This window comes from Dermacentor albipictus, chromosome 4, assembly GCF_038994185.2.
Source record: "Dermacentor albipictus isolate Rhodes 1998 colony chromosome 4, USDA_Dalb.pri_finalv2, whole genome shotgun sequence".
Classification (NCBI taxonomy): Eukaryota; Metazoa; Arthropoda; class Arachnida; order Ixodida; family Ixodidae; genus Dermacentor; species Dermacentor albipictus.
In genome coordinates, this window is record NC_091824.1 from 55,576,023 (window position 1) to 55,600,352 (window position 24,330).

The window sequence follows — 24,330 nt, forward strand, 5'->3', positions numbered from 1 at the left end:
ACCAAAGTGGTACATGCTAAGGACTGCCTTATTTGGCCGCTTACTATTGACCACTTCAGGTCTCCGTGTTCGTGTGAACCTCTGTCTTGTTTTAATCTGTTGGCTGGCATACTATATGGGCTTCATAGGTGTGTGTTTAAAAGGGGGGGGGGGGTAGGGAGGGAGTGCATAGGAGGCAATTCCTCCCCCCCCCCTTCCACTGCCCCTCAAGCTTGCTTTGTGAAGTCTGCGAATTTGCCTCATAGTGTATGGTCTTTTGTGGAACACACAGACTACTATGAAAGACATGATTCAGAACAAAGTGCTATGTCAGCTGCTGACATTTTAAGTGCCAATAAGGGATAAGCATGTGATTGTGGTATGACAGAAAAATTGGTCAGCTACTGTAATTAAACTAGGTATGCAGGATGTTTTGCAAGCATGTGTGTGACTGGAGAGAGATGCATATGTAACCATTAGAACATAACATATTCTGTACATAAAATGTGATGTTAATGCACAGGGTTGCCAATTTTCAACAAAAACAGTTCACCTGCTACTGCATTGTATATTTCTAAAGTAGAAAAATGGGCTGTGTATTGCGTGATAAGTCTCCGAAATATGTTTGTCTGAAAGTGTCCTTAAGAATTCCAATATTTTGACAATGTACACCACTTCCAACAAATATAATAAAAACTTAAAAACTGGGTTAAGAAGAAATTTAGTCGGTGCACAAAACTCTGTTGCTAAATAGAGGTTCATAACCTCAGATTTATCTATAGCAGTTGTGCTTCACGTAACAAATTCGGTGCATAACAAAACTGAGGTTCAAAAGCTTCCTCACCGCTCATTCCTATGCATCTTCTGCTCTATACTGAGAATACATTAGGAATTACATTTGCAAATTTTGTGCACTGGCCTTCAGTGGCATTGAGAGCAAGGAGTCTATTTTTTTTTTTCTCTTGTGTGTTGCATTAGCTTAACTGTCCATTTTTCTCTGCATCGCATCAGTTAATTCTCAGTGAAGAGGACTACTGTGCCATCATGCGTACCTTGGATGAGAACTTGAATGAGATACCACCGGAAGACGAGCCCTTGGATTGGTCGAAGATACCCGTGCCTGTTGTGACCAATGCTCCTTACCCGATAGAGGAGGTATACACGCACGAGCACACTGATCCTGTCCTATCCACAGGTAGGAAAGCTGATTCTAAAGGTTGCCATGCCTTCAACATGCGCCTTTGTACAAAGTTGTGAAAGTCTTAATTTTTGTCACCAACTACAGAAATGCCAAATTTTGATGTTTCGGAGTGTAGTCTAGAGGCACCTCATTCATAACACAGGGTACTAGCCTCTGAAGCCGTTTGTGTGTTCTTGGAAGATGTAATTAAAGGACTATAATTGGATCGGAGGTGCACTCCCATGAATTCTGCTAGGTGCGATCGCTTCGTCACATCTTCAGGAATACATATTCGTAGTCAGTGAGAAAGCTTGTAATAATTACAATGCCTTTAGCCGACCTAATGCTGTTCCATCAAACACCTTGAATCTACCTTGTTTCACACATAGTAGGCAACGCTACAAACACTGGAGAGACTTCTCTAACTGCTCACATTCGTGACTAAAAAATAGTATGCTGACTATATAAGAAACATTGCCTCGTACTTTTTTGCTGGAAAATACGACATGATTATTACATTAAAGGCGGCGTAAATCTGAACCTGTTGGAGTAGAACAACATGTTTCTGCTGCCAGTGGCTGCAAAACATCGCTTGCGTTTGCAACCAAAACATATGTCGCACACTGGAAGCACAAAGGCGCACAAATAATGCATAATTTGGCGTAACATTACATCCACAAGTGGTAGTTGTAATGTGTGAAGTAGTGATTCTGTAGAAACCATTGCAATTAAAAAACAACTGCGCTGCGAAATGCATGGAATGAGGCTTCTATGACTGCATTGCTTGCATTGTATCCACAGTGTTTTGCAGCTGATTTTGCTCTCTCTGCTTGGAAGTCTTAAGTGGTGACCACAGGGAACACGCACCGAGGGGTCTGAGAAAACATTGAATTCCCAAGTTCTTTGTGATCGTAGTCAGGAAAACAGTAAAACACCATGATTCATACACATTAGTACTTTGGCTGCTTTTCCATTACTCCGGTACTGTAACTTCACTCACCTTTACAAAGCTATGGTTATTGAAGATATTCTGAAGTAAATAAGCAAATAAATTAAAATGCAGGCCAGAAATCTGAACACTAGCTGAATACCCAGGCTTCATAAATATATACAGCTTTTTTTAGATCCCTTGGTTTGTAAACTTAGTTTGTAAACTACCATCGGGTATTTTTTGTTAACCACCTAAAGCAGATTTCGAGCCAATGCAACAACACCAGGTGATGTCCACACTGTAAATAAAGTTAAACCTCGATATAACAAAGTTGGTAAAATTGTCAATTTGCTTTGTTATATTGAAGTATTGTTATATTGAAATTCAACCTTTTATGCGAACAAGTACAGTTGCTGATAGATTTTCCTTACACGAAAGGGGCCACAAAGTTTTCCAAATTATCAGCAATTCTAAAAAGCAAATTTGAATGAGAAAGAAATTAATTTCGTTAGATATTAGAGGCAGCGTCGAAAGATACGGTTTCATGCCATGTCAACAATATCTTCACATCTGCAGTACAAAGCAAAAGCAGCCATGCTTTCATGTCCACTCTGCCCCCGTGGCTGATAATGATGCTATCATGAGAAGCACTGGCAGCTGGGAGTGAATGCTTCATCTGCCTTTCGCTTCAACGCATCTCCAAAACTTTGCATTGCGCAAGATACAGTACTAGACGCACAGGAAGACAGCGCACATGATGCCTCCGAAACTCGAGTTTACGCAGCCTTCAGTACTAAGCACGCGGGAAGTCAGCACACATGATGTTCACTGAAACTCGAGATTTCACAACCTCTAGTACTAAATGCCTGGGGAGACAGCGCACATGATGTCTCCGAAACTCGAGATTGCCCAGCCTCCAGTACTAAACGCGTGGGATGACAGCGCACATGATGTTCACCGAAACTCAAGATTGCAGAGAACCACGCCAACCTGCCCCATTCTCCATTGTCATTCTCCTCTCTTCTCGTGCACGCTTCATAACATTACCGTGTTCACGTGCTCCCCTCCCCTATTCCCCTTGCTTATGTTCACGTGGCAGGCAATTTGAGAGGTGCATTTGCAAGTGCTTGTTTGTAATTCAACCATTAGAACCACAGAAGTCTATTTATTGCCTCGGTATTCCTTCGTGGTGGCAGGGAAATTTTGTTATATTGAAATTGTGTATAAACACACTTTGTTATATTGAGGTTCTAAATACATCCTGCTCTATGGACGAGACATTATGAAAAGTTAACTATTTCATTACATTAAAGTTTGTTGTATCGAGATATAACTGTAATACGTCCAAACCTTGTTCCATGTAGTTGCTGCTTTATAGAGTGGCCAATGCAGTAGAGCTTCAAAGAAAACAAATCTTTGTTGTCTTGCACATTGTGGCGTGTTTTTGTGATGAGCCTTAGAAAAACAAAGAGAATAGCAATCTGTGGAACTTTCTCGTTCAAAAAATGTCTTTGCAACTACTGTGTTCTTTATGTCTAGACAGCTTTGACTTTTTTGGTTGGCATTTTTGTGCGTTTTCTGATCTTAGCTTTCGACTGACAGCTTTTCTTGTTGCTGCTTTACTCAGATTACATTGATGTCAGTAAGTATGAAACATTTATGTCCAATTTATCTGTTCCAATGTAAACGTTAGAGCCTATATGTAAGGAACGCTGTGCCCATATTTTGTTACATCTTTATATTTCTGCTGTTTTCGCATTTGTCATTTGCTTACAAACTGCTGTTATCACTGTTACTATTTGTGGCAAAGAATTTTAAGAGAATAGAATTGAAGGAGAAGAGGTTAACAGTAGTGCTGGGGTGGTATTAGTAAGCAATCACAATTGCCTTTCACAGGACTTTGCTTGAGTAGTGTCAGACGCATCAGCGTCTTCGGGTGATACCATTTCTGACGTAATGCTGAGCACACTGTCTTGGCAGAGTGCCAGGGATGCTGTCGCCAGTAGACATCGACGTCTTAGGCACCAGTCATGCAAGATCTCGCTGAAGTGAAACTATCTGCAAAGTGATTCCTCAAGAATACTGCTTGTGGTCGTGAGCATGGCACATCTGTTCATTTACATTTTCTTCTTTGCAGAGAAAGAGATCAAGAGGGCTGTCAGAATTGATTTGTCATTCCAGATTGACTGCGTTGTTTTGGACCTTTACGTGAAGAGGTCGAGTGAGGTTGGTGCATTTTGTGTTTGTTGACTGCTAGTTTATTTAGATGATTGCATAACTGCTTTTCTGCTGCATGGCTTATAAAGCAGCTTGTAGACCAGTTAAAGCTGAGATTTACAAAAAGGCTATAGAGGGAAGGTTTGTAAAAAGAAAGTAGAGGCCTAATTGGCATATGAAGCTACTTGAAAAAACTGAAGAGGATGTTCATTTGCATAGGGCTGGGCAAAGATTCAACATTTTCTGATATTGGATTGAATGTTATGCTATGCAGTACTCGTTTCACATCAAATTTCTGTATTCAAAATTCTGAAATTGTAGGAAAGAACGAATATCAATTTGAAAACGTACAAGGAGCAGTTCCACTTTACGTGAACAAGCCACATAGCCAATAACACGGCTCATAGCCAAGACAAGCCTAAAACAAAGCCACCACTTTACCACCATGTTGCCGACTAATTTTTCAAATATTGAAGTTTTGGATTTCGTATGGCGTCTCACTCAATTGACAAATCTGAAAAATGATGCCATTCAGGTTGTCCCCCATATTTTTTCTTTCCTTGGCAATGTCATTTCTCAGTGACTGAACTGCAAATTTGGTTGCCAACACCTGCCAAAGCAGCGCTGATAAGGCCTAACTGCTAAGGCAGTGCTTGCCGAAACTGCTACGAGAAGTTTGATGCTTATCGAGTGGCTCAATGGTGATCACACCCGTGATTACTCCCCGAATAGACTGAGGGCCTCAGAAACAGCGTGTGGGTACACGGTTGGGCTTGCAGGTGACCGTGGGCCATTAATAGGGAACTACAGAATGTGTTAAGTTTGCCTGTGAGCATACTGGACTGAATAGTTTAAGCTTGTGTGAAGGTAGACAGCACAGAGTATAAACTGCTGGCACCGCACAGTTGGTGCAGTGAAGGTCGCATGTGACGTCAGCATTTCGGGGAATTGTGGCAACCTGTGACGCACATAGGGCCGTGCGGCAGGCAAAAGAGAAGCACCCCCGTCTGCACCACCATCATCAAATTCAATTGTAGGTGTAGTGCGCCACATATAGAGGCACCACTGATGGCCACCTAGCGGGCACTTCCGAAAGCACGCTCGGGAGCAGTAGCAGACGACAACCCTTTGCAGCAAGGATGGCTGAAGTTTGTGGCTGCAATTTGTGCTTTGTTTGGGTGCCAGATTGTCCTGCGTTGACAGCTGCAGAAAAGGTGCAGGCCTCCATGAGAGCGGACATGTACACAAGGTTACCGGAGCTTGGGACAACATAGCTTGAGCACATGCCAGGTTTGTCCTGCGGATGGGCATAATGAAGCCCATTTACACAGTGGAGCTCGTGTTAAGTATTCATTTCATTTTGTTGACTATGTCTCAATCATTCCTTTATTTAAATTATACCCTTGCTGCATTATTGTTTCTGTACCTTAGTAACAAGCACAAATCATTGGTGCAGACTTATATATCACATGTCTCTGCACGGTGCGATGCCAGCACACATTGTGGTACTCTTGCTACTATTGAATACTTGTGACACCACCAAATACCACCGTGAAAATTGCCTCTTGAAGAGCGATTGCGAAATTGTAGATGGCAATGCGTACCAGTGTCAGTGAAGTTGCCATAAGCACAGGCGAATACAAGCATGCATCAGCACTTCACTACTGATGTAGTTCTTCTGTGTGTGTCGATGGATTGCCCTTCTCGCTAGTGTTTTCTCAATTTGAAATTCTCCTAGTGACCTGCTTTGAAATGTACAAAGCAATAGTCTTACCAACATTTTAGGGCCTTTTTTTCATATTTTACTGAAGGGCCACACATTACGTTTAAAGGCGAAGCAATGGAACTGTCGACAAGTCATGTATAAAAGCCGAAGCACTTAACCCGCAGATCAGATTTTCAATGATATCCGACTTTGCTCGACTATCATTGTGCTAAAATGTTACTTGTTTTGCTGGGCACAAGTTCACCCAATAAAGAGCTCAATTTGCAGATCGGAGTTTTGACACTGCATTGTTCTTCACCGTTACATTGCAATATTAACAAAAAATATAAATTATATAATGCGCACTGAAAAGGCTGTAACAAACAATGCACTCTGTGTAGTAAGCCTGTTCAGACAGCAGCAAGCTTTGTTGACTTCACAAATATGACACAAGTTTTTCAGTGAAAATTGAACAGCAATAACATGTGCAGCATCTATCAGTAATCCTCACCCTGAGCTACCTCTTTTCTGAAACGCCTTCCAAGTAATCAAAAACTGAAAATGTCCTCAGGCAAAAAGAATTAAGCTTTTCAAAAAAGCATTTCCATATAATCATTTTGATAAAACAAAGTGTGATTTAGCCCCGCTACAAATGAAGTGAGGCAAAAACTTCATCCTTGCAAAAAATCAACAACAATTCTGTATGAAGCAACTAGCAACAGTTCAACATGTGTGAAGCGAAGCATAAAATAGATAAAAAAACATGAATTGTGTGACAGCTGATATGACGATTTAACGGGCCTCGTGCAACCAACAAAATCAGGGCTTGCAAGCCTCAGCAGCTTTAACACACAACACGGCAAAGAAGTGGCAAATGGCAGAAGCAGCAAGGGGCATTCGGGACTTAAGCAAAATGCCTTTAACCCATACGCTACACAGCGGACAAACCGTACCAAAACATGGGTATGATATGATCTACTTCATCGCTTACTCATGTAAACATTGAGTGCAACAAACACCAAGATGTCAGAAAGTTTGGGAACAAGGAAGTTTCCCGACAAATGGCGGCAATCCATTAATGCTGTCACTCCCACACGAGTGGAACAGTGTTGCCGGCAAGTTTTGGGAGGTATTTGAACACCCTACCATGCAAGAATTGTGTTTTGACATGCCTTGAAGCTTCAGCCACCACATACATGTGATGAGTTTGCTTATTTCACTCCAAAAACCTAAAATTTACTATTTGCCCATCTCTACACTTGTACAATTGAGGGAACAATCTTCTTGGAAAAATCCATGACTTTGCCAGCGCATTAAACAATAAGAAACAGATAGATGCCATCTGTCTTGGTCTGTCGAAAGCATTCGACAGAGTGGCACATGCAGAATTGATTGTGAAACTGACTAATATGGGAATAAACGCGAAAATAGTAGAATGGATAACCGCGTACCTCCGGGGCAGAACCTAATACGTAGAAGTGGAACACATTAAATGAAAACCTTTGAGCGTAACGTCTGGTGTCCCATAAGGGTCTGTGTTAGGTCCTGTACTATTTTTAGTATATATCAATGACATTTCCTCTGCAATTGAGAAGGTGTTACGGTGCGACTTTTCGCCGATGATTGCTTACTATACAAAGAAATTAATAGCACAGAAGATCAGAAATTACTCAGTGACGCTCTTAGGGCTATAGAAAAATGGTGTGACAAATGGAAAATGAAAATAATAAATGAGAGTAAAACTGTTGTATTGCGCATAACAAATAAAATAAATCATATTTTTGATTTTAATTACACAGTGAATTCTTCGGCGCTTTCCTCGGTTGACGTGCTGAAATACTTAGGCATACATATATCTGCGAATTTAAGCTGGTCGAACCATGTTACAAAAATATGCCAAACTGCGGAAAAGAAGCTTTGGTTCTTGCGACGAAAATTGCAGGTAGCCTCACAGTCAGTAAAACTAACAGCTTATTTAATGTACGTTCGACCCACGTTAGAATATGCCAGCATAATCTGGGACCCTTATCAGTCAGGTTAATTGAGAGACTGGAAAGAGTTGAACGACAAGCAGCAAGGTTTATTCTATCGCGTTATGCTCGCACAGATTCAGTCTCCGAAATGTTCGGTTTGCTGAACTTGCCTTACGCTCGCGGAACACCGGCGCATAGCTAGGTTAAAGTTCTGTTTTCTTCTCACTAAAAACACATTCAACATCAATAGCGAACAGTATTTGATAGCACGACAAGGTAGAACACTACGGAAAAGCAAATATAATACTTTTCAAATACCTCAGATGCACATTAACGCTTACGCATTTTCCTTCTTTCCAAGAACCATCAAAGAATAGAATGAATTACTGGTGTTAATGCGAGAAAGCATCAGTGCGGAAGAATTCTAGAAAAACTCAAAGCAACATTGAAAGATGCACACACGTACACGTGCTTTTTCTCTCTTCTTTTTTTTTTTTTAGAGAGAGGGGGTGTATGACCGCGTTTATTACCACGGCATTTATAATCATATTGATCGGAGTATCTGTACAATGTTTTGCTTATGTATCTTCTTTGTTTACTTATGTTCACCTATTAAAACACTATTCATGTACTGCCTTCATGTACTGTACTAATTGTCGAAATACTGCTATTTACTTGTTTTATTTTTGTGCTATATGTATTATTTCAATAACATGTATTGTACTAATTGTTAAAGTGCTGTTTTGACCTACCCTGTAACGGTCGACAGGCCAACAGTATGAGTAAATAAAAAAAAACAATAACTTGGAGGTGTGCGGTTCTAAAGTCCGAGACAACAGGCCGGTGCTAGAGCATCGGAGTCGTTTTTGTCTTGTCAGAGGCTGTTACAGTGACAGCAGTGTCATTACTATACCAAGCAATAGACCAAGGCAGACTAGACAGACGTAAAGAAAACCCCACAGGATTGTTCACAAACACAGACAAAAAATAGGAGTTTAGACCATTAGTGTTGTTCGACTTTTTATACTCCTGGCTAAAAAGCACTGATCTAGTTTCTAAGAACAGCACAGCTTTGCAAAAACCACCCAAAATGAAACAATGTACAGTTGGTCATGAAAGTTTGAGGCAGTTTTCACAACTAATGGGAATTTTTGTTTTGTTAAGGCTTGTCACTTTTAATAAAATGCACCACTGGCCAAGCTTACATAATAATACATAATATTACATTTCTTAGTGCATCAGTAATAATAACTATGTGACAGTGTGCACGTTGGGCACATCCTCCTTTGTTCAAAACAAGCTGGAATCTGTTTCGGGTTATTGTGCTTCACCAGAATGTAGGAGAAAACACATCGTAAGGGGTCCTAATTTTTCTCTGTCCCTCAGTGCGATACGGCAGTGCTTACATGTGCTGCATGAGACGGTTTACCCTGTCTCGAACTACTCTCTCCTGTTGCATTGATGTGGTTCACCACCCTAGCATATTACTGCAGTTTACATGGATGCGATCTGCTAGAAATTCAGTGCAATGCATCATATATTGCATCCATGCAAATGCTGCTACTGTGCAGGTCTCAAAGGCTGTTGCACATGGAAACTTAGACCATGTGCTCAGTCTTAGGGGGTGTTCAGCTTTTTCTCGAGTCGTGTATCCCGGAAACTTCTGTGGCCGGCTGTAAGTATTTGTGTCTTGGCAGGCAGTGAATGCATGAGAAGTAGCTGGCCAGGAATTGCAAATAGACTCAAAGAGAGACATGTGCTGGCCATGTCGGGTGATGTCAAGTGTGGGAATGATGGGCTCTTAACTGGAGCTTTTGCTTCCCACCTGGTGTGCTGCAGGTGAAGGAAGGCCTGGCAAGGCTGGAGATTGAGCTCCTCTCAGTCAAGGGGCACATGTTCCATGATGGGTCCTACTGGATGGACACAGTGCTTGGCAATCTGGTTGTGGACGACACTCGTGTCACTCGCAAGACTGGCCTGACCAGGTACGATGAAAGTTGCATTTTGGCCACAAGTGAATGGTGTGTGAATGGCAAACATTGAAATCGAATTGAATACACTTTGAATAGTGCTAGAAGCTAATGGATTGAATACTGAATGCCTTTGAAATCATCCTTGATCAGCCTTACTTGTAATTACTATATTCATGTCCTGGTACTCTCAATGTTAGCAGGGTTGGTGCAGTAGTGGCTAGATTCCCGATGCTTTTGCTAAGATTGGCCAACCCTGTGCATGAGAAAAGTGACGCTACAGAAATTTTATTTCTGTTGGCTAGGACCATCTGTAGTTGTTTTTCAAATGCAGTGTAATGCAATGTATGATATCTACTATCTATTTTTTTTCACAGTCGACTACTGGTCATACACTTTGCCATCTGAGCCTTCTATTCCTTCTGTCTTCATTTTTCCTCGTGCCTTTATTCTTTCCCTGTTGCTGCCTGTACCCTAGTCAAGAATCATCATTGATTTGCAGTACATAAATTCCGTGCATGTCCTATGCTCATTTTTTATTTTTCCGAACAAATCTTGTGGGAGTTTACACATTTTTCATGATCTGTGTACCTGCTGCCTATCGTCAACGACAGAATTTGTTCTCTGCCATGTTCTATTTTTTCTCATTTTGCATTGAAGTGGTTTATCAGTTTATATGTATCCCCTCACATTTGTATGGTTACCCTGTAATTACAATGATCTTCGTGTAATACCTGCACATTTCATTTTGCGTACATTTGCTCCTGTTTTAGTTGTCATTTTAATTGAATTTTTGTGTTGGCTTTTGACGTTGTGCGCTATTGTGTTGTACAAATAGTGCTTTTGTTACATTTTTATTGTTTTGCAAAACATTTGTTTTGCATTTATGTAACCGTAATCTCCTTTACCCAGTGCCTTCCTAAAGGCCTGTAAGGTATTCCTAAATAAATAAAAAAATAAAATGTATGATGAACCATCTGTAATCTAGTTTAAAAATGATTAATTTTTTAGCCAGAGCTGTGACCTTTTCTTTTAAGAGGAAACTTTAGCTCAGGTGCTTCTATCTAAATACATGTAAAAGGAGAATTCGTTTTTCTCAGCAACCACTGCACCAAATTCGACAAAGTTTGTTGCATTTAAAAGAAAAACTTACAATCTAGTGACTTTATGTTTCGAATTTTTTAGTTAGGTCATTAATTTTTTATTAAAAATTGTCAAAAATAGAAAATTTTTGAAAAACAAAACTATCAAGTTTACAACTCTGTAACTCAACAACGAAAAATGATAATACAATTCTGTGAATTGAATCTAATAGTGCATCCAAAGCAGACAAAATTGATATGTTACACATGAACATCAAAAAATTTAGTGATATGGAAATATGTTTGCAGAACCCTTGTAAACAACGTAAAAATTCACGTAAGATGTAAAATGACATATCGAATTTGTCCGCTTTGAAGAATCTAATAAATGCCTTGCACAGAACCGCGATGCAGAGCTTGATGCAGAGCTTGATGCAGAGCTTGATGCAGAGCTCTGAATTTGTAAACTTCGTGCTTCTATTTCTTTCAAACTGTCGAATATTTGAAAATCTTTTTAATGATACGCAAGCCCTAAATCGAAATTCTGCTTCCAACAGTCACTAGAACTTAACTTTCTCTCTCAAATGCAACAAATTTCATTAAAATCGCTCCAGGGGTTATCTCAAAAAACGTTTTTGCATTTTACATGTATTTGAATGGGCCGCGTCGGAGTTGGGCCCAAGCTAAAGCTTCCTCTTAAAGCAACCTGAGCGCATCCAGTTTAAACAAGGCAATATAGAATTGTGCTAACAGCGGCATCATTTCTAGTGTAAATATTTGACAAAGTCTCCAGAAGTTGAGGCACAAAATGTGCCAGCAGAGAAAATTCCAAGTCAGCCCTGTGATTTATGCATTATGTCATGCAAAGCAGCATTTGTGCTGCCTCGGTTGCTAACCGTCCCAAGCCCTGGCTTGACCCTGTCGGGAGAGCCAAAGGTCCCGACTTCTGCTTATTTTTCTACTGCATAGCAATCGGCAAACCAGATTCCCCTTTTTATGATGCCTGACAGCTAGCTTGGTCGCTTGCACATTCTTCTCTTTTGTCTCCTGTTGCATTGTTATAAATGCAAAGGCGGCTGTGTTTTTATTTTAGTTCTGGTGCAGGGCCCGACTGTTCACCATACATTCATAATGGTAACAGGGCAAACAAGATGACTCTGGAGAGAAAGGACACAGGACGAGTGCTGTCCTGTGTCCTTTAATTCCGGAGGCCTTTCATTTCGTCGTGGTTTTCTTCGTGCTGCTACCATTATGAATGTATACCAACTCGCCCAACTTTCCACTGTTCACAGTACCTCTGTCTGTACTGGTATGCATGTTAGCCAGGCACCTACTGCACCTTTCTAGATGTAAATTGTTGCATATATGTAAAACTTTGTTGTTCATCCGGACTGGTAGCTCCTGGCACTAACAGGGTCAGTCGTCGCCAGCACCGCCCTCTGTCCCAACTTCATCCACTCTTGAAAGTTGGCAACCCTAATGCTGCCACGTTCCCCCGCTTGTGCCCGCCTACAGGTTCCTGACACGTTCAAGCCGCAGCAAGGACAAGCTGGTGGACGTGCTGTACAAGGTGGACAAGAATGGGGACTTTTTCACCCAGATCGACTTGTCCAAGATCACCTTTGTCTACTGCGTTGACTTCTTCAATGCCATCATGAGCTTCTATTACATGGACAGCATGTACAAAAAGGCAGATGAGAAGCGGAAGCAGCAGCAACAGCAAGCCACCAAGCGCCAGCAGCCATCACAGATTCAGGCCTCTGGTGAGAACAGGGCTTTTTTTTTTTTTTTTTTTGGTCTAGGAGATGGAAGTGAAAAGTACGAAAAGAATTCTAAGGAGATGTGCAGCCTTTTCTCAAATACAGTGACGGCTGCGTTGCCATGCATTCTAGGCTAATTCTGCATGCCCCTCTCATGGCGTCGCCGTACCCACAACATGCCTTCCACTCTTACCACCTACATCACCTCACCTCGCCTCATGTGACACTCGACATCGCATTGTATGCCACCCGTGCAGCATGCTTCCTCTGTGACATCACCGCACTGAAACATTGTGTAATTCTAAAGATGGCCATGTGCCCCGTGACATTCCCACAGTCACGTAGCTGTTGCAGGCAACCTACCTGCATTGTGATATAGTTGAGGCTGGGGCGCCAGCAGCATCTGTAAAGTGCTGCAATGTTGCTGGCTGGCTCCACAACTAGGATTGATAGATCGCCATGCCAAATGCCTCTCAACCTGTCCACAACACTTTCTTTTCTGCCAAGTCTCAATAGCTTCGCCTTACAAGTGTTATGTTGTTAGCTGTTCATTATGAAAGGATAAATTGCATAATGTAATACATCTTGTTTGTCCAGGCTGCCTGTTTCAGTGCAGAGGCCACCACACCATTCGTTCCAGCTGATATGTGGCGAGCATGCTATTGAGTGTTCAAGTCTGCACACACTGCTCAGTAAAACTGCTTGGCTGGTGTATGTGGTATTTTCATGTGAATGACTACCTCTGGTTCCTATTAGAACTTTTGTAAAAAGCAGGGAAATAATTCTTGTGTATAACCCATGCAAATGAGCACACACAACAATGCATCATTTGCAAAAAAAAAAAAAAAAACTTGCACAATTCCAAGATTTAGAAACAGTTTTCATTCATTCATTCATTCATTCATTCATTCATTCATTCATTCATTCATTCATTCATTCATTCATTCATTCATTCATTCATGGGGCTCAAAGCTACTCAGGGGGCTGTAAAAGATGCCTTAGTAAAGAGCTCCACATTACTTTTGACTACTTGTGGCTCTTTAATGTGCACCTAAATCTATGTGTGCAAGTGCTCTTACATTTTGTTCCCATCAAAATGTGCCACCACGGCTGGGAATTGAACCCATGACCTCGTGCTCTGCCACACAGAAATGGTTTTATTTTGCGCATTTTCATCACCGCTCTCGTTGTCAGCCCCTTTAAAAGCGTGGTGTGTCTTCACAACAATGCAAGGCACACTGCCGGGAAATGGAAGTTGCACAGCAAATCTATATTCTCGTGCAAACCGTGAACCTCGCCTTGCATTCCAACTTCCTTAATTCCTCACAGCTAATAAGGATGAAAATATGGCACAGTAAATGTAAACACACACTTGCTGTGGTAGAGATGATGGTTTATTCATAAAGTACACTCTCATAAAGTACAATGCCTTAGCATTGCTGGTTTGTTGCTGTAGCAGACAAGCAGGGTTGCTTGGTGCTGTGCCACTAGATGTGGGAAAGTACCAGCATGAAATAAGATACTTCTCGGCTCACAGCTTCATCAGTTGGGAAAAGGTAAGATTGCACGTCAGGGTAGTTCACTGTGTGATGTTCGCGTTGATTTCAACCTGGTGCTATATAAATGGCCTGACTCACATGTGTGCATAGGTTTAATGGCTTAAATGCCATCACTGCAGTTCACAGCCAGCCAGAAATGCAGCATGAAGTGAAGTTACTAAAGTTGCTTAGATTTGCCTATAGTATTCATTCTGGGTTGTCGCTGCTCTGGCAACACAAGGAATGGTAAAGCCGACCTCAGCTTATGCTCTGTTTAACGAAATCACCTCTACAAGCGACCAAATTACCTGAATGGCAGCCTTAATTACATCTTGGATTGGTGCAAACGATGGGGGATAATTCTCAATGTAGAAAAGAGCATTTTTCTTCCCATATCTCTTAAACAAGCACCACTCCTTTGTACATACATATAGCAGCCATCGTCATCTCCCTCGGCCACTTTTTATGTGTGGCAGGCTACGACACGTGTGTCTCGTACCTCAAGCTGCGAGCTGCAAGATTAAAAGGAAATGGAAGCAGAATAAAAAAAGCCCGCCAAATTGTGTCTTTCATGTCCACAACATTGAGTTCCTTGGACACCGTGAGACTCCCGAAGGAATCAGGCCATTGGAAAAAATGTTTAAGGCTTGGGCGAGTTTCCTCGCCTAAAGCCACTGTGAAAACTCCGTGAGTTCCTTGGGCTGCTCAACTTCCACTGACATATTCTTCCCAACATTTCCCAAATTATTGTACCACTGACCAAGCTTCTCAAGACCACTAAAACTCCGTCTGCTCCACTGTCCTGTAAGTCTGGCGCTGAAAATTCCTTCCAAGCTGCCAAAGATGCATTGGTAGATGCCACCCGGCTGGTGCCGCCCGGCTGGTGCACCCCCTACATGTTGCACCAGTGCATCTTATCACTGATGCATCTAGTGCTGCTGCCGGCACCATTTTGCAACAGTTCTAGCGCAACTCCTAGTGAACACTTGAGTTTTTCTTTTATACGCTGGAGTCTGCAGAAACACACTATAGCATGTTTAGTCGGGGGCTGCTTGCGATATACTACTTGGGCATTCGGCATTTTCGGCACCAGAAAGGAGCGAGCTTTCACATCCTCATGGATCACAAGCCTTTGACGTTTGATTTGCGCAGTAATCACAACACTTATAACCGCGCGAGAGATAGAGCACCTCAATTTGATCTCCGAGTTTACCGTAGACATACAATATATTGAAGTCCCAATCAACACAGCTGCAGATGCATTCTCCCGTATCGGCGCAAGATCCATGGCCATACTTTACTTTGGAGAAATTGCTGTGGCGCAGTGTTCAGACGTTGAGCTTTGGGACCTCTGGTCCTCTGCTACGTCATTAGCGACGCCCGGCGTGCCCCTTCTGTTTTCTTCAGGCACTCTCACTTGCGATGTATCAAGAGGTCGAACACGCCCATTCATTCCATTCCGACTCTGCCACCAAGTATTTGACAAGCTACATGTCACAAGTCATCCCGGAGTTCGTGCCACCCAGCATCTAATTACTTCCCACTTTGCGTGGTCGAGTGTGAATGTATGCCGCTGGGCTCGCAGATGCCTTCAGTGTCAATGCTCTGAGACAACACAACACACGAAGTCCCCAATTCACTCCTTTCGTCCACCTGATGCCCAGTCCGATCACATTCACACCATCATCATTGGCCCAATGCCACCATCCTGAGAAGCTCGCTACATACTTGTGTAACCTGTTATACCCACTGGCCTGAACCATTCCTCTCACTGACATAACGGCACTTACAATGGCTTCTGCTTTTGTCAGTGGCTGGATCTTGCGCTTTGGATGTCCCAGTGTTGTTACGACTTATTGCGGCCGACAGTTCGAATGCGACCTTTTCCGTGAACGCACATGCTTGCTTGGCGTCCGCCACATCCATACTACCATGTATCACCCATCAACAAATGGAATAGTTGAACGCCTTCATTTTCAACTTAAAGCTGCCTTGATGGTCCACCAAGCTTGCTCTTCTTGGGCTGAAGACCTTCCTCTCATCCTGATAGGCATGTGGTCACCTTTCAAGGAAGTCCTTGACTGCACAGCTGTGGAGCTGGTCTATGGCACATCGTTGTGGTTGCCTGGTGAATTTTTCGCGCCAGCTACTGTTGCTATGCCTGATCCAGACAGCAACGTTCAGCAGCTCTGCTTCCTGTTTGCATGCTTGTGTCCTTGCCCTCGTAGGGTTGCATCCTCAAGTAATGTTTTTGTCAGCAAAGACATGCCTGCAGCAAGCCATGTTTTCATACGGCATGAAGGCATTCAACCATCCCTTGCACCTCCCTGTGAGGGCCCTTTCAAGGTAGTAAGGTGAACAGAAAAAACTGTTGCCATTGACCTCAGTGGACGTGAAGAGGTCTCGGTGATAAACAAAGTCAAACCAGCCTGCCTAGCAACCTCGTCATCATTATTTGCTCTTGACGACTTCACAACCGCTGAAACGACGGATCTGCCCGATCGCCTGGCCTCAAAGGCTGTTTCTTAGGTGCCGTTGCACCGCTGCTCTTGTTCTAAAGGGGGGGGGGGCTCTCTTGCAGCCATTGTCATCTTCCTCGGCCGCCTTTTATTTACGATATGTTGCAGTGCGTGTGTCTTGTGCCTCGTGGTGTGAGCTGCGAGGTTAGAAAAAGAAGGCAGACGAATAAGAAAAAGCTTTTGCTCCTGCCATTGGTACGAATTGCTTTCAGGTCTTTCGTTTGCTGACTCGCACATTGTTATAGTGGACCTAACCTCGGTCTTTATAATACATGTCAGGCTCTTCCCTACTTGAAGAAGTTATTACCTACAAATACTTAGCTGTCATTTTAAGAACCTTTCCTGTAACCTCTATATCAACATGTGTGCCTCTGTGTTTCATAAGCTGCGTTTCTTAAAGTGTTAACTTAAAAGAGCTTCACCAAATGTTAAACTCCTAACCTACTATAGCTTAGACTGAAACTTGAGTATGCCTGTACGCTCAAACCTCAATATAACGAACCTTGATTTAATGAAATTTGCAATGTAATGAACTATTTTCATTTCCCAATCTTAGTTGCATTGAAAGCTGTGTATTTTTTTACGATTCAATGAATTAATTTTTTGACTTGGAGCCTGTATGGCTAGTAAATCTTGCAAAAAGCTACTACAAAAATGTCAGCCCAAGCAAAAGTAATTTCAAGCGTGTCCTTCTGCATGAAAAGTTTGATGGGCAAAACCGCCAGCAAAGTACACGCGCCGAGACGTGGTAGGCAGGAAACACTGCTGCGCCATTTGTTACATTGGTAAACACTTTGCAGAGGCTGCAGGGCGCACGGCAGCTCGCAGCACCCAGAGAAACACGAAAGCTGATGATTCCTTTTGTGCGAGGGCGATGGGAAGGGAGTGAACGCGCGGTAGTGTGATCAAGCACACACTGTTGGGGAAGGCAGGAACGCACGTCTACCTGCTTGCTCCTAGAGTGCATGTTTTCTCCTCAACCGCGTCCCCATGGCAAGTCTCCCCATGGCATCCCCTCCCCCTCTCTTCCCTTCTCCCCCCCACCCCCCTTTCCCTTCCCACCAACACCCCCAATCCCCAACCCCTTGAGCGATAAGAGACCTTGTTATCCAGCCCCACTCTACCGATTCAGCTCGCACTGGCAGACAGGGGCCAGGAGCTGCTGGGAACATATGGGACCCGTAACTAGGGAACCACCCCCATCTGGTGCCTCCGTGCACCACCAATCTATTTTGGGCCCAGTAAATGTTGCATCATCATCATCATCATCCCCTTGGCAAGTGCAAAGGCCAAGCCATAATGGTTGGTGCCTTCACACGCACTTCACTTTTGTGTTCCTGCGCGTCTGGTGTTGGCGGTCGCATAATCTCAAGTTTCCAAAGCACAGTGCGAAGTGCTCGCTCGCGTTGTGGCTATGAGTTCATGGTCATCGAGTGAGATCTGGTGATGTTTCCCTGACTGTGCATGACATCAATAAAACTATGAACCTTACTTTGTGTAGTTGTCTCTTCGCTATCGCCATCAGCGCTCTGCCTTTCCGACGAAACAGATTTTTTTTTCTTGCTTAAGACTAACATCTGTGTCTTTTGACACTTTCGTTTTTAATTTGGGGGCGCTGGCTGTGGTCACTAAGTGTGGTGAGCTGTGGTGTGTCCAAGCGACACAACACAGGCGAATCTCGGGACGCAGTGAGCCATGTCGACGCACTGCTCTCACTGTGATCTGCATCACACTCGCTGGCACTCATAACCCCACCATCTTGCAATTTGTTTATAAGTGCTTACTAACAAGATATTATCCACCAGGAATACATTGGGAGTTAGGTGAAGTTATTTTTAATGTTGAAACTTCAAAACTTTGAATTAACCAAATTCAGGATTGAAAGGGGCTTTGAACCACCCCTTGGGCTTGGTGAAATAACATAGTACACGGGTAGCATATGCTGCCGTGAACATCTCAGCCAAGTTCTGCTGTCGTACGCTGTATGTGGAGCTCGCAATCAGAGCACGAAGTCGCCTGTCTCTCAAATGCTATCTTTTCAAACAGAAGCCTGCTCCTCACTCTCTTTAGATGCTTCATTTCATCATGAAGCGGATTCCCATACACGACTGCTTTTGGTAGCTGCGGTCGGCTAGGCAGCTTAGATATTGCAGTTGCCGTGGGGTGCCACCACGAGTCCACTGGCTAAGTGCACTGTGGCTTGCTGAGGAAAACCGCATTTGGCTTGCATTTAGCACGTTGTAGGCACCAAATTTAGAAGTCGTGGCATCTACGCTAACATCCAAAATGAAATTTGAACTGTGCACCATGGTGACGTTTAGAAGATGGTGCTTTGTGGGCATGCCCCACTGCACCGTAGTCTTCGCACTGCAAATCATTGAAGAAGGAACGGGAGCACAACGGAGGCCGTGTTTGATTGCCAATAACTCCGCTTCTGCTGAACACATTGAAGTACTTTTTGCTACAATATATTTTTGATCTAGCCTAATTTCACTTCAAGTGCATTCGTCCACTTTGATAAAAAGTGGTTCAGGGCCCCTTTAATGAAGTTTTCGCTGCAAGTGCAACTTTGCTATGCCGAGGTTCAGCTATATATGTTCACACAGGGACCATGCGCGGATCTTGTGGCAGTGCTGCTAGATGACGCAGCGGGTTAGTGGGAAGCACGAGAAGAACCCGCCTGCATCATCAACAACGCATTTAAGTCAGTGCAATACAATGTGTCGCTACATTGCTTCATTGACATTCATCGTGAAATTGGTTCTTTTGAAATTTTTTCTCTAAGTAAGGGCAGCACGTTTTTTGTGCTGCTGTATCGTTCCTAAGTTAGGCCAGCTAGCCCAGGCTTTTGTCCTCTCAACATTGTCTTTAAGTGTCTGGCTCTCCACCAATGGGAATACAGAGGCGTGTGTTCTAACTGCCACCGCAAATTTCTGACCAATTAGAGCAAGTAAAGTTTTTACTCTACCTCTAAGTTCATGAGAGTGTGAGATCCAAGATCGCCAGACTGCGATGTCATATTGCATGGATTGAAAGTAGTTAAGACACATCATGGATAATGATAGGCCATGTACTTGCTAACTTTTTTTGCAGGTGATATAATGCATGTTTCATTTGTGGTTCTCTCAGCGAAAAAATCTTCACCTTGCACAAGACAAATACTCTGAAGTTTTCTCTTGCATAACTTTTTGGTCATTTCTATCCGGATGTTAGGTTTATTTGCTTCTTTGTCTGCATTAGCAATAAGTGAAAGAAAAAAAAAAAAGAAGTAAGAAATTTGGTTGTAATTTTATAAACAAAATTCTTCTTTCACTGTGTAGATGTACTGTATGCCTTTGCTGAACTGGTTGGGCCTACTAGTTTTGTGTGACTAGCACTAAAATTTGTGCAGGGCGGTTGGCACACCTGTTTTTTCTGGCTTAGGTTTTCCTCGTGCATCTGCTCCATCATTCTTTGCTGGACTGCTTTTCTTTTCTTTGCTGGGCTGCTTTTCTTAATTTACGTTTTGTTCCCTGCAGTCACAGATACAACTTCACCACCAATGCCTCCATATCCTTTGAGAAACTACACTGTGCAACTCGAAATGGACAAGCCAGACATTGTCCTTGTTGCTGACATTGATGATCCACAATCTGCATGCATTATCATGAAGGTAAGGAACAGGTTAGCCCTACTACCACATTATGCAGTAAAATTTTGTAATTAGTTGCTGTTGGGGGCATTTACACTTCTAATGGATAGCACAATAGGTGAACTTCACCCATGTTGTGTGTACTGAAGAGAAAATATGGACCAATCCTGAAGGCATTGCAGTATCCCGAAGGCAATGCAGTCTTATATAGCATCTCAAAGCGTTAGCTGCATGAGAAAAGCATGCGTGTGATCGTGGTCTAATGGTTAAAGAATTGGGCTGCTGTACTGAAAGACAGAGGCTCGATCCTACCATTATAATCGGACTTCAACCACTTTGGAAGTGTCTAATAGAAAATTGTGTCTGAGGATGTCACAATCTGCATAAAATGCCCAGTTTGTTAGAGATACGATGTATAAAAACGTCATTTTGATGGGAGTGTCCAAAACTGCCTGTATCGCATGCGTACACAGCTTTCGAGACATCACAATCTAATAAGTATGCTATCGCATACTTACAGAGTCAGCGGGGCTAAGTTCTGGCCTAGTATTATCGACTTCAGACTTGGGCTGGTTGTAAATTTTTTGTCTTTAGAAGAAAGGAGTTGGGTTTCGACCAGACATTTGAATGTTGGAAAAGCTAATTTTGGCAAAGGCACACGAAATATGGTGTGAGGCATCTGCTGTTATATGTTTCAGTATACTCGGGCACTGCACTTTAACCCTGCAATACCTAAAATATCATATATGCTGCACTGACTTCGATTCTGCAAAATTCTGATTTAAGCACAGGAAGCTTAATGCACAGCCTATAGTAAAATTTTAGTATGTTGAAACTAGTGTTCCATCATAGATAGTTTGGCAAATTACTAATTAATTACTATAATACTGTCAACTTCTGGTAATTTGATCCTGGTGGGAGCAACAAAACTGGTAAAATTATCTGGCGGGTCGAATTAAACAAAAAGCACAAAAAACTACGAAACACGCCGTTAATTCACTGGACAGTATTTGCCTTTAAATTCGCCACCGAATTACAGTCGTGTTGTGCAGTGAAGCATATAAAGTGGGATAATGTGCTGTTTCAGAACATAGCTCGTGTTTCTTAATTTACGCACGCAGATGCGACATGTCCAGTTACAGTTCGAACATCGAGAAAACTAACAAGTTTACTGGCAGGCCTTCCAAATTTTAGATAGACCTTCACTCTTTTGTTGGCTTTAAATGTCTCCTCACCTTTTGGAGTTTTTCATCTTACTGCCTTCCTTTTCACTAGCTTTTGCAAACACAAATGGTTTTTCTCGGCTTCTTGGTGCACGGTGTGAGCATGCACATATACTTAAGGAATGTTTCGGGCTATTACACGAGAGATGCATGGTGGGCGAAACGAGGGCTGAAGTCGCCACTTATTATTATTATTATTATTATTATTATTATTATTATTATTATTATTATTATTATTATTATTATTATTATTATTATTATTATTAGGCATCTAGGTGCTCATGCTGTTACCAGAGACGGCACATGCGCGCCTGTATAATTAAGGAATGCGTACTATGTCCCGTGACAGTGGCCCTTTTCCATTCTTGGTATGCTTTGCCACAATAAATTGTCTGTGCTTCACCGCATAACATGGCTGTGTTGCGGCGAAGCTGACCGGTCAAGTTCGAGTTATCTGGCGAAGGCCAATCTTTAGATCGAAATAACAGAAATTTGGGCTATATAAATATGTATAAATATATGAGTGCATATAAATTCGTTTGGGATCGGTTTAACTGAAAAATTGAATTAACCAGTCAAATTAACGGAAGTCTACTGTAATAAGTTTTACCTTGCATAGCATTTCATTGTTTGTTTGTTTTTGCACAAGTTTACTCTCCATGGCAAAAAATAAAGATTAACAAGTTCTAATTGTTCTTGATATGGGACTGTATTTGGGCATTGCAGGTTTGAACTTTTCACACACCTGTATAGGCCCACCAGTTTTTCCAACTTCACTAAGCCCCATGGCATCCTAGCTCCTTCATATTGCCCACTACCTCCTCACTACCTACCTGCTCACTACCTCCTTCATATTGCCCAATATGAAGGAGGTAGTGGCCAAATACAGTAGAACCGCATTCATATGTTTTGGAGAAAAAAAGAGAACACAAGAAAGAATATACTAACCAGGAGAACATACGATCTGAAGTCATTAAAAAATTTGGCCAGCTCGACTGTATTTGACATCCATGTGACGCGAAGCATTGCATAGATGGCATGTCAATCTGGTGCGGCCTGAGTGACTCGAGATGTGCATTGTCGTTTAAGACCACAACAGGAATATGAAATTGAACTGGTGGGAAACACCACACAATGCTGCCAGGGTGAAAAAAACTGCATCAGGGAGGCCATTTTCTGTTCTAGCAAAGGAGTGTCTTTTTGTCGTTCACTGATCCTTCCTAATGTGGTGGCACTTTGGTTAGCAGAGGCCCCACTGGCTCTCGGCAGGTTTTATTCGTGCTGTAGTTCGGGTACCACTCCAAGCCTGAAAAGTGTAGCGACTGGGAAAGCGATTTGAACAGTGAACTTTGGGTACTTGAACAATGCTTTTGTTCCAAGCCACTGCTGCCTTTTCTTACAACTTTTGTCTAATCACATTTGCCGATAATAATAATTAGAGCACTGTGTGCTTTATCTTTAATCTCCTTGTTACCTGAAATATTCTTAAAAGCAACTAAACTTTGTTATTGAAGCTCGGTGTCTTTCTGACTTGCTGAATTGTCATAGTAAAGTGAGGTACTTGAAAAAATGTTTCATTTTCTAATGTCACGTTCATCTGAAGGACAATCCAATTGTGTGTGATGTGATTGTTTTGTGCACGTGTCTTGTTTCAGGGATCTATCCACCAGAAGCTAAGGCAGGTAGGGACAACACAGTCAATGATGGTTCTCATGGATGACCTCCGGATGTTCACATCTTACGTAGACAAATTTCAGTCGGAACACATCCGTTCTGAGGTAAGCTCTTAGGCAAACTTCTGACACTGCATCCAAAATTGCGCAAGCCACAGTATAACCCTGCAGAATCACAAGCAGTAAAAAAATAATTTCTCTTGAGTGATGTGACAATAACCTTTAGGACTTCAACACAAGTTTCATTAAAACAAAAAAAGTAATTAATATGAGAGCAGCTTGAAGGTGTGTAACTTCATATGCTTAAGATGCCATTGTAATGCACAGGTGATTCACAAACTACTAGGAAAAAAAGCACACATTAGAATCGTGGTAAACACAGTAAAATTGTGAGGTGGTGTTTTTGCTTCGAGCCAAGGGTTGGCTAAAATCAACATTTTCAGTGAAAGGTCACATCGATAAATAAGGTGCACCTATTTTAACTCACTCAGCATAATAAAATGACGCATGTATGTACATTTATCGTGAAATGCCCTTCTTGCCCATTTCAGGGCACCTAAATTTACATGAGCGAAATTTTTATGACCTGCATATCCTAGCAGAAAACATTTTTAGCCAGCACCTCCTCTTATCACAGCAAATTAATATTTGTTGCACTTAAGGCATCGAAGGCTTTGTCCACTGACGCACTATCAGCGTCAGTCACTTTGGGTGGCAGCATCGTTGGGTGACCCTCGTCAGCTTCTGAATAACTTCTATGCGATGTTGCAGACGCATTGTTGGCATTGCCTCTGTAGCGTGCCATGCTCGGGACAAATGCACAATGGATCACAACATGCCTGAACCACCCTAAACATGAATACGAAAAGCAAAATGGCGACCGAAAAAAGCACTGAGAATTCTAGTAGGCAGCTGATGATGACAATCACCAAGTTGTGCTTTTTGTAAT

General features: G+C 42.4%; 1 protein-coding gene across 2 annotated transcripts in view; it reads left to right on the plus strand.

The window, feature by feature from the left end:
- The window catches only part of Vps13 (vacuolar protein sorting 13C), a 240,439-nt gene that overhangs the window by 107,133 nt on the left and 108,976 nt on the right, over window positions 1-24,330 (plus strand). For both annotated transcript variants that reach the window (XM_070536982.1, XM_070536983.1), the window contains exons 32-37: window positions 991-1,174; window positions 4,228-4,316; window positions 9,825-9,970; window positions 12,553-12,800; window positions 20,373-20,506; window positions 23,364-23,486. In XM_070536982.1, coding sequence (XP_070393083.1) covers window positions 991-1,174; window positions 4,228-4,316; window positions 9,825-9,970; window positions 12,553-12,800; window positions 20,373-20,506; window positions 23,364-23,486 — 924 coding nt within the window. The remainder of the gene's footprint in view (window positions 1-990; window positions 1,175-4,227; window positions 4,317-9,824; window positions 9,971-12,552; window positions 12,801-20,372; window positions 20,507-23,363; window positions 23,487-24,330) is intronic.